Consider the following 10,399-nt stretch of genomic DNA (forward strand, 5'->3'; position numbering starts at 1 on the left):
ACATACATATGTGATCAGCCCCACTAGTGAAGAAGGAAATGAAGGTAGAACTTCATCTTCACAAGGAATAAAATGTGCCAATGAGAAGATGGATTTTTCTAAACTCAGAGTGCCCTCTGCTGGGAGATGAGGCTCCCTACAGACAGAGACTAGGCTTGGGGGAGGGAAGGAAAGGCTTCAGGCAGGAGGCTCCTGGGCACTCACAAAATGGAACAAGTGGAGATTAAGAGATAGGTTGCCAGAGGTGGTAGCTCACAGCTGTAATCCTAGCTATTTGGGAGACTGAGATTGGGAGGATCACAGTTTGAGGCCAGCTTAGGCAAATAGTTCTTGAGACCCCCATCTCCAAAATAACCAGAGTAAAATAAACTGGAGCTGTGATTCAAGCAGTAAAGCACCTGCTTTGCAGCTGTGAAACACTGAGTTCAAACTTCAGTCCCACCAAAAAAAAAGAAGTAGACAGGTTTGCAGTTTATTGACTAACCATGCTATTTATCACTGGGGAAGGTGAAATAGGGGGAGCAGAAAGTGGACTCAGGACCCCACTGGGGCCTTTTTGTCTGTTCCACCCACCTCTTCAGCCAGAGGTCATGGGAGTTGGAGTCGAGCTCTGACTATACTCTGGATTCACTAGTCCCCATGCCAACCCCAAACCCATCTTCCATTTGGTCCAGTCATTGAGGCCTGAGACCGTCCTCTTCTTGGGGGTGAGGGCAGACAGAGGGTAGGGCTAGGCCGAAAGGAAAAGGAAGGGCTGGAGGCATAGTTCAGTGGTAGAGCACTTGCCTAGCATATGTCAGGTCTTGGTTCAATCCCTAGTATTGCCAAAAAAGAAAAAGAAAAAGGAAAAGGAAAAGGAAAGAAAGGGAAGATGCTAAAGAGAGGGTTACAGTGACTAGCTAACAAGGGTCAATGGAGCACAATATTCCCTGTCTATGTATTGTGCACATGAGGCCTGTAGAGTTTAAGCAGCATTCCCACGTGTTCCTCTGTGAGTGGGTGTGGATGGTGGCAGCTCTGGAAGGGGAACGCCTGCTGTGCCTGCATGGCTGGTTGGGGAGGAGTTGGATTGTCAGATTTCTATTTGAGATCATGATATCAAAGCAGACCAAGAACTCCAAAGGTTGTACATAAAGGTGCCCACATTGTAGTGTGGAGGACATGGGAGAAGCAGCAAGTACAGGATACTGACACTGCTTTGTTCTGGTTGAGGAGAGAAAACAGCCATTCTAGGATGTGGAAGATGGTCTTGGGATGCATAATTCCCCTGTCTTCCAGATCCCAACATGGCTTCTCCTGCCAGCCCAGGTCCTGAGCCAGCTTAGGGAGCTGGGTCTCAGAAACCTGAAGGATCCAGGCCAGTTTGGCCTGCTTATGTCCCTCAGTCTCTGTCCTGAGATCTCAGGACTCCTGTGTTCAGAAGGGGTGAGGTGCTGTCAGAAATGCCTTGGCAGAGAAGAATATAAGGAAGGAAATCCCACCTGTAACTTGGCTTGCTGGTAGGTGAGCAGAAGGCCGAGGAAGGAAGCCAGCTATCAGAACATCCCAAGACAGCATGTCTGCTCTTAACTTCTGGGACCAAATGGTAAACACATACATGTATCGCATGTATGTACTAGACACACGAGCACAGAACGTGTTCAAAGTCTTCTCTTTGAAACCAGAGAAGAGAGGAAAAAGGCTAAGGGGGTGCCTCCCCCAGCCTACTAGATTGTTGGTCTCAATAACTGCTCCCCCACCAAGCCCCCTGTCCAGTACCAGCAGATGGATAAGTGGCAGAGGTGGCAAGGTGGCACAGAGCAGCAGCCCAAAGAGGTAAGGAAGGGGACAGAGGCTGACCCTTCTCAAAGCCCCTTGTTGTAGAAAACCACCTCGATGCTGGGGTTTTGCTCATGGATCTGAGTTCTCAGCTCCGGCTCCAGCCTGGTCACATGTATGGAGCTGCAACAGAACAGCACAGGCCAGCTGAATGTCCCTTGGACTCAACCACTCAGGCCCAGAGGTTACCATCTCTCTCCTCCCAGGTTCATCTCCTACTTTTAGAAGGTCTGGCTCACTATCATTTCTCCCACCCTCAAATCAATTGAGTACCTGCCAGATCTTCCTGGAACACACTAAGGGCCTGAAAATCAGTTGGTCCAGAGACACAGAGACCTGTTCAGAGTTCCCAGCCAAACCTGGGGACAGCACTTACCTCTTCTGGGGGAACAAGGCACAGCACAGAGGGGTGGCAAATACCAGGCTGGGAGAGAAGAGCATTGGAAATAATTGAGAAACTTTGGCCTGAGAGTGTTCCTTCCTTGTATCCACCCATGGAGATGGCCTCTGAGGGGTGTTATTTTTCAGTGCTGAGTATCAAAACCCAGGGTCATGTCCTTACCACGCAAGTGCTTTGCCACTAAGCTACACCTCAAGCCGTAGGAGTGGGGATTGGAGCCAAAGGATCTTTTAGGAACATTAAGTCCAGCCCTGACCTTAGGTTCTGGCTGAGGAAAGATCCTCCCAAGCACCAGTCCTAAGCCCCATGACAGAAAGTGGCAGAATCAGGAATGAAATGGGCTAGAAACTCCTGGATGGTGTCAAAGGGTATATTTCCATGGTTTCCTCTGGTGGATAAAGAATGGAACCCCTCAACTAAACTCTTGATCTTTAAGGATAGGAACTACCCCCTTACACACACAGTATGCCCTTCAGATGTCCAAGATACCACCCGAATGAGTGAATGATGTATGTAAACATCTCAAAGGCAATAAATACCTGCCACACCCACCACGGAAAGGCACTCACACATGCTCCCAGCTAACTCCTTGCACACTTACCAGAAGCCTACCAGTCCCACCTGCAGGGGTGCCCCCAGCCAGGGGCGGTGCTGTGGGGAGACAGAGACAATGGAATGGCTGTGTGCCCTGCCTCCCTAACCTCCATCCCATTTTACCCACCATGGTTCTGTCCCAACAGCCCTTCCTTTGAGCCCTTGGACACATGGCCCTCTCTCCCAAGCCCATGATAGGGTTGGGACCTCCAGAGAGCAGCCTTCTACTCCAGCCAGGCCTGCTTCCTGACATCCCATCACACATTCTTACCTCTCAATATTGGTTCCCCTGACCCTCTTTCTCTTCCCTCACTTCCTCCAGTAGCTTCTTTCTTCAGGAAGTTGCCTCTGAACCTCCACTCACTTCTCATCCCAGCGGCATTAATCCATCCCTTTCCAAACACATCTGCTCAGCACACCTTTCTCCATTTGATCCAGCCACACGGACCACCATTTTGTTCCCTAAATGTGCATGCCTGTTCCTGTCTCAAGGCTTTTGCATTATCTGTTTTCTCGGCCTGAAACACTCTATTCTGAGCTCTTTGCCTGGCTGTCTCCTTCTCATTCTTTGGGTCTTTAGAGGACCCTTCTCTGATCACCCTATCTAAATTGTTCACCCCCATCAGTCTCAATTAATTACACTGCCTCACTGGCTTCCTACAAAGAACACTTCACAACTTATAATGACACACTTATTGGTTGCTTCTTTATTGGTTTCTTCACTAGACTATAAACCTTATAAGGTCAGAGACTATCAAAGAACTATCTCATTCTGCTCTGTATTCTGAGCCCTCAAACATGTCTGATGCATAATTTGTGCTCAGTGAATATTTGTAAATAAATGATTCAATGAATAAGCCAGAGCCTGTATTTCTATGCCTTGCTTCCCTCTGTTCTGTCATGTGTGTACGTGTGTGTGTGATATATTAGGTGACATCATGAGTATGATATCAAGTGTGACTATGTTTCTTTAAGACAGAAGTCATTTCCTTCCTTCCCTGTCTTCTCCTATCCCTCAGTGTTCCTTCCTTCCACCCAAGTCATTCTTTCTGAATGAATGAAGGGCAGGAGAAGGAGTGGCAACTCTTAAGACTCAGGCCCAGCTGGAGAGAGGACTGGGTGGGGACTGGCCACTTCTCCCAGACACCACCACTTTCAGGATAGGACAGGTGAGTCACCTACCTTCAGGAAGTCTTTCTTCTCCAAAGTGTTCATGATCACTGGGGGAATAGCTGAGGAGAAAGCAAGGGAGGGAAAGAGGGAGTAGTGGAGTGAAAGTTGGGAGCCCTAAGGAAGGGGCACTCCCCTCACAGCTCCTTCCAGAGTCTTATTCCCCCTAAATCCTCAAAAGCCCTTAAGAACCACTTCTTTCAGCACCTCCCATGCCCCACCCAGCCACCCCTGCCTCACCCATAGCAGGAATTGCCATGCAGACTCTCGATATCACCACCTGGACGATTCCCTGCTTGGCTGCAGTCACCGAATGGCCAAGCCTCTGACCTGCCTCATCAGTCACTGGAATGCCCACCTGCAACTCCCTAAAAAGAGAAGGGGGCTAGGGTAGATTACAAGCCCCAAGTCCTACCTGGACTTATACATCCTATACTCAAAGGTTGGTTCTCCCACCCAAGGATCCTAAGGCATATGGCTTCAGCTTGATATAACTGCAGCCATCTTGAGTCATAACCAACCATGAATGTCCTTGAGTGACCTTGGTAGGTTTTCCCTGCAGCTTCCCAGAATACTATAAACAAAACTATTAGAGTGGTGTGAAGAGCTTTATGACCCAGACCCTGGTGTTGTCACTGCCTAATGTGCCTAACGTCCTTGATATTGACTTAAGATAAATCAGATGTGCTTTGGCTGACCAGAATAATAGCCCCCTTTCTTCTGACCCAAATAGTGGGGTCCACTGGTCTTACTGCTCTTAGGGCCACACTCCCATCAGTAAACCCTCAGTCATTTGTACTCTGTAATTCTGGGTTTGTCTTCCTCCTTCAGCTTCATGGCAACATGGGGCTGGTTTTTAATCACTGGAATCAGTTTTTCCAGAATAGAGGGTCAGGGCTGGTGGAGTGGCTTAAGTAATAGAGCACCTGCCGGGCAAGTGTGAGGCTCTGAGTTCAAACCCCAGTAACACTTCCCCCCAAAAAGAACAGAATACAGGGGCAGTCTGATTCAGGTCCTAACTTCTCGTGTCCAGTGAGGAAGAGGATTTTCCCCACTCTGGACTGGAGTGCATGGCTGGCTGATTTGCCACACTCATACTGGGCATGCCTGTGCCAGGAGCCAGGGTCACTCACCTCTGCCTCATCAGGGGGATGTTGATGCAGTTGGCAGCAGCCACAGCTGCAAAGGGCACAAATCTACCAGCCAAGGGAGGTAGATGCTGGGGATGGAAAGGCATTGGTCAGTGTCCCTGAGGGCCATGTGATGGGGAGGAGATTCTTGGGAGAGATCCAGGGAACCTGTAGGTCAGGACTTGGAGTGTAGCAGGAAGAAGGTGAGTACAGGATGAAAGGGGAGGCAGTGAAGGGAGGAGCCTTTACCTTGGTGAGGGATTTGAGTCCCAGAGCCGTGGCCACAGCCCCAGTGGTGGCACTCACATATGCTGTTCCCAGCTGCCTGTGGGTGGAAGAGCCAGGTCACAAGGGAGAGATGAAGATTTCTGCATGTGGCTGTTTCCTTCAGGGAGATGCCAAATCCTCAATGATAAGGTGTAGGAGGGTGGCCTCATTGCAAAGAAAGCCTTCCCCAGCTCCAGTGTAAGCACATATGGAACTCCTACTCCCTCCCTCTAAAGAGGCATGGGTCCCTCAAAATATACCAGAGGACCTCATGCCCTCAATTAGGTGGGACAGTGGCCAGGAGGGAGGATTTTGTTGAGAGGAGCACTGAGCCACTGGCACAAGAGCCCACGGGTATCAGGAACGACAAGAAGAGTTCACAGTGGGTTGGGGGAGAGGATGCTGCTCCTCTTTCTGGGATCTGGTTCTCACCGCATAGAGATGGGAGTGTCGCCACTTCGGTTGGAGTAGTTAACAATGGCATTGAAAGATTGATTCACCCACTGCCAGAACACCACAGTTGGGGTCTTCCTGAGGGAACAAAGATTCAGTTCTTACTCTTGCCCTTTCTACAGTGTCTCCCATCCCCCAGTTCTTGAACTCTTATAATGAAATCTCAACGCCTACTCCAAACCCTCATGAGGGAGCCAGTTGTGACCCCTGAACCTGTCCTGGTAACCCCTGCAGACCCCTCTTACACAAATGGACTCAGTGTCTGTAGGGTGGTAGAACTCCTGAGGCTGAGTTCTGAAGAATGGGAAAGATTCTAACAAATACTCCCACCTACCACTATTCTCTACCCAAAGGGGCCACACAGGAAGCACATAATCACCAAGATGGGCTCCAGTGCAGAGCACTCAGCAAGGGAACACGGGATACAGACCTACCTGTAGAAGGTGAGCATGCATCCAGTGATGGTCATGTTCATCGGCACCTGGGCTGACATGCGGCCAATCAGGACCACCTTCTCCCCTGTGTCCGGATGGAAGGCAGAGTCACACACATACTTGGCCCTCCACAGCTGGTCCTCTGTGAGCCCTGGGGTCGCCACACCAGCCCTGAGGAAGTCGACAAGATGCTGACAGGCTGCTCTAGAGGGCAGATCTGCCTTCCCAGGCTGTCTGCTCTGCTCAGGGAACTCTGGGCAGAGGACCAGGTACTTTGTCCCCAATCTCAGAGTAAAGAAGCTCCTCATCTCTGGGAAAAGCCAAAGCTTCCCAGAAGCCGAGTTTCCTATTTTTATTTTCCTTCTAGCCACATGTTTTCTGCTGGGTCATAGGTGATGGTGGGTTTCCAATGGGTCCAAAATGCCTGAGGGCATTACAAACGTTTTTCCTCCTGAAGACAAGAGGGATGTCCTCCTACCTCCTTGGGATTCTGCTTTGAGCCTGTTCATTCTTGTAGAGAGTGGACCAGCAGTGAGAGGATTTGTGAAGGACAGAGCTGTCTCTCACCCGTAAATATAATGGTGCCCCCTCAACCTAAATAGCTTAAAATACTTTGGGTTAAAGCTCTGTGCTGGACTTGGAAGCATGGCTCAATTGGAGCACTTGCCTAGCAAGTGTGAAGTCCTGAGTGCAAATCCCAGTACCACCAATAACCAATAACAAAAGCAAAAAACCTCTGTACTGTAGTTGTCTGTGGTAGGCAAGAGAGTGAGGGGGTTGAGGAAAGCAAGTGGGTCACTCCAAAGCTTGGGGAAGCAGCTATTGAGCACATTACATTAATGACAGAAAATGAGACCCTTACGGTACAGGTTTGAATGGTGGGGTCACCTGTAATTCTGCACAATGTTCCGGGAAGCTTCCAGCTGTGCCCCAGACAACAGCAGATTTCGTGGATCAGTAACAGTGAAGAAGTGCCGGGCTCTGCCTTGGAAAGTGCTTTGGTCCCAGCGAGGTTCCTGGATGTTGATATCTAAGGGCAAGTCACCCATTTTCTGCAAGACAAAGCCAAGGGCTACATCCAAGAGCTTCACCTGGGGGAAGCTTTGGTGGCCCTGGCCTGGTCCTTGAGCCTATGGCCAGTTCCTTCAAGAGCTCAAGGTGACTCCAGGTAAGAGTGGGAGAGGAGTTGTTTCTTAGGTAATGTCCTTGCCAGGGACCTACACCCACTGGAGGAGGGGGAGGGGAAGACCAGAACCAGGAAAATACATTTCCTTGGGCTTTGGCCTGGTGCAGATTTTCATGGGTGAGGATTTACATATGTGTGGTTGATATATGAGCAGCAATTAATCGTGACAGCTACTTGTCTAAAATACAAAAGTCTAAAATACATGCATTACACACCCATGCCTGTATCAGCTTCAGGCTCCAGCTGCCCTGAGACCTACATAAACCCCAAAGGCTGTTTGGGAAGACAGCAAAAGACATCCCACACTCCTGTCCCTGATTGGAGGACAGCAAGGGTTCACTGGCCACCTGAGGGCTTATCTGCTCCAGATCTCAAAAAAGGGAACTCTGATGGTAACTGTTTGTGTAAACTCGGGCATGTATATGTCCCCTCTCCAAACACAACTTCCCAAACCCACACGGAATGACCTAAGGTTCTCCATGGTCCCTGGCTGGGCAGGGCTGGCAACAGATACCCATGCATTGCTCTCTGAGCCACCTACCTGGAGAAAGTGTGGGATTCTGCAGATGCCCCCTCCACCCAGCACAGAGAGGAAAGCCGGAGGCAGCCATCTGGCTGCGCTAGGCAAAATCCTGCAGAGTGACTAATCCCCTCCGACCCCACTTCCTCCCTCACAGGCTGACACACCCGACTCTCTCTCACACACTCACATACCCACACACAAAGACAGGCACGCCCTGCCCAGACACACAAACAGGGTGGACACACCCGGTATACCCCAGTAACAAGGAGCATTATACACACACACACACACACACACACACACACACCAAATCCATCAGTTTCAGACGCTTTAATGTGTGACCACACTCAGCTTCATCCTAACACTCCTTCCCCCTAGCCAACCTTCCATTGTGCTCCACGGACTTCCACAGATCCAAGATAATGAATTCACAGGACAGACTGCGTTTCAAGGCTAGTCTCTTTCTCTGCGTGCGCGCGCGCGCGCACACACACACACACACACACACACACACACACACACACAGTACCAGACCTCAATCTTCCATACCTCTGATTCCCGAACCCCACAAGCACTCACGCTTTCCGGGATTACCAGCCTCTGCAGCGCTCAGATCTGCCTTCCTCTCCGCTAGCTTCGGCCCTCCCAGCCTTCACTCGGGACGTCACGCGTGACGCTCAGCAGCCGGCAGGGACCGAGGCTCCCCAGGTTCTGTTGCCCAGCCCGCCCAGAGATTGGCAGAGCCCGGGGGCGGTGGATGTCATTTGGGGCGCGCCCCCAGCCCAGGTCACCCAGACTGAGCCAATCATATGGCGGGGATCCGTTCTGGCCCCTTCCCAGCCAGAGAGAGGAGGGGAGGAGGGGCACCCTTGGCTTACAGTTCCCTGGCTTGCCTCCGGGGACACCCGACCTTTGCAGCAAGAGGTCTATGTGCACCAAACGCTGGTGGGCGGCGTGGAAGGGCGGGCCTCGGACGGTGCGCAGGCCTGGAGGTGCTCGGGTTACTGCTTGTTTACTTGATGCCTACCTTGGCAATGCCTTCTGCCAGCCTAACCCCTTGGACTTCTACTCCAGTATCCACAAGCTCCTCTAGCAGCATCTCAGCCCTTGCATCCCTTCACTGCTGTGTTCCTGTGCCCCTTCCGTGTCTCCAGACCTCTTCCTGCCCCCCTCTATAATCAATCCCTAGTTCCACTGTGTCCCCAGTCTCCTTATGCCCCCCAACCCTTAATCCTGCACCACAGGTCTTAGCCCCAGTCCTTGGAATGTGAAGTGCCAGAAATCTTGGATAATCTCTGCCTGCATTTATACATGTGGCTCAGATTCTTCTTCCCTCTAATGTCCTGAGACCAGCTGCCCTGCCCTGCGACCTTTCCAGAATAGAGTGACCAAACAGTCCTGCGCCTGTGGTTCGTGTCGGTAATCCTAGCTACTTGGGAGGCTGAGATGATAGCGGTTCGAGGCCAACAAATAGTTCTTGATACCCCATCTCCAAAATAACCAGAGCAAAATGGACAGGAGGTGTGGCTCAAGCGGTAGAACGCCTGCTTTGCAAGTGCGAAGCCCTGAGTTCAAACCCCAGACCCACCAAAAAAACAAAACAAAACAAAAAACAAACAAGCAAAGTCAACCAGAACAGTGACCAGAAAGACACTTTTTGACACAGAAGGATACAGGTGAAGAAAGAAGGCATCACACACACACACACACACACACACACACATACACTCACCTAGTTACCATACAGAGCATGCCTGCTGCACACCAAGCACAAGCTTACTCCTGCTCTTCTCTGGTGACATTCCCCTACGGAGAACCAGCGGTGACCAAGGCAATTCCATGAGCCTGGAGAAGACGCAGTTCTAGTGGGAGGGGGGCCAGCTCAGAGCCAAGACCTAGGTTCTACAATGTATGCACGTATGAATAAACGAATTAAAAAAAAAAAAGAAAGAACGACAGGTGGGAGTCAGAACTGGAGGGGGCAGAGCCCAGAGGCGCCAGGCCAGGTGACAAGCTGCAGTCCGGGCTCGCACGGGAGGTGCTAAGAGGGGGTGACTGGCGGCCCCATCAGCCAATGGGAGTCCGCAGCCCCGCAGGCCAGCCCTATTCCCGCAGCCCCGCGGGGCGTGGGCGGGATTCCCCGCTGCTGCAGTGGCTCTCGCCCGCTGGGCGGGCTAGGCGGGCGGCTGCCGCACACACCAGCAGGTGAGAGGGGCCGAAACCGAGAGTTGGGGACCGGGAGGGCCCACCGGGTGTGGGGGCTGCTTTCTGGGTCCCAGAGCTGCTCAAGAGGAATTGGCCCCTGGTTTTGTGCTGGTGGTTGTAGGGCTTTCACCAGCAGATCCTCCACCCAAGAAGTGGATCCTCCACCCAAGACGTGGGAGAATGTCACGCAGCCACTTTAGACCAGAAGTAGTAGTAGTC

General features: G+C 51.3%; 1 protein-coding gene across 10 annotated transcripts; it reads right to left on the reverse strand.

Moving 5' to 3' along the window:
* Window positions 1-448: 448 nt before the first annotated feature.
* Window positions 449-9,982, reverse strand: Sfxn3 (sideroflexin 3). Of its 10 annotated transcripts, XR_012449648.1 has the most exons (12): window positions 8,555-8,879; window positions 7,155-7,318; window positions 6,267-6,437; window positions 5,812-5,910; window positions 5,362-5,437; window positions 5,116-5,201; window positions 4,223-4,350; window positions 3,995-4,044; window positions 2,820-2,869; window positions 2,195-2,242; window positions 1,482-1,941; window positions 449-815 (listed from the first exon to the last, which is right to left on the reverse strand). XR_012449648.1 is itself a non-coding variant. In XM_074078486.1 (11 exons), the coding sequence occupies exons 2-11, from the start codon at window positions 7,313-7,315 to the stop codon at window positions 1,845-1,847; spliced, it is 966 nt and encodes a 321-aa protein (XP_073934587.1). In that variant the 5' UTR covers window positions 7,316-7,318; window positions 9,708-9,981; the 3' UTR covers window positions 449-1,844. The 10 variants fall into 10 exon arrangements, 9 of the variants coding, with proteins under 9 accessions (XP_073934587.1, XP_073934588.1, XP_073934586.1 ...); XM_074078486.1 differs by lacking the exon at window positions 8,555-8,879 and adding an exon at window positions 9,708-9,981 and having other exon boundaries at window positions 449-1,941; XM_074078487.1 differs by having other exon boundaries at window positions 449-1,941; window positions 8,570-8,881.
* Window positions 9,983-10,399: the final 417 nt, after the last annotated feature.

The sequence above is a fragment of the Castor canadensis genome, chromosome 7, assembly GCF_047511655.1.
Source record: "Castor canadensis chromosome 7, mCasCan1.hap1v2, whole genome shotgun sequence".
NCBI classification, from domain to species: Eukaryota; Metazoa; Chordata; class Mammalia; order Rodentia; family Castoridae; genus Castor; species Castor canadensis.

Coding starts and splice junctions, on each gene's coding strand:
- Sfxn3 (XM_074078486.1), bottom strand. CDS start 7,315: ATGGGTGACTTGCCCTTAGATATCAACATCCAGGAACCTCGCTGGGAC. Junction 4,045..4,222: donor CATGGCAATTCCTGCTATGG/GTGAGGCAGGGG, acceptor CTTTCTCCTCAG/CTATTCCCCCAGTGATCATG. Junction 1,942..2,194: donor GCCTTGTTCCCCCAGAAGAG/GTAAGTGCTGTC, acceptor GTTCTGTTGCAG/CTCCATACATGTGACCAGGC.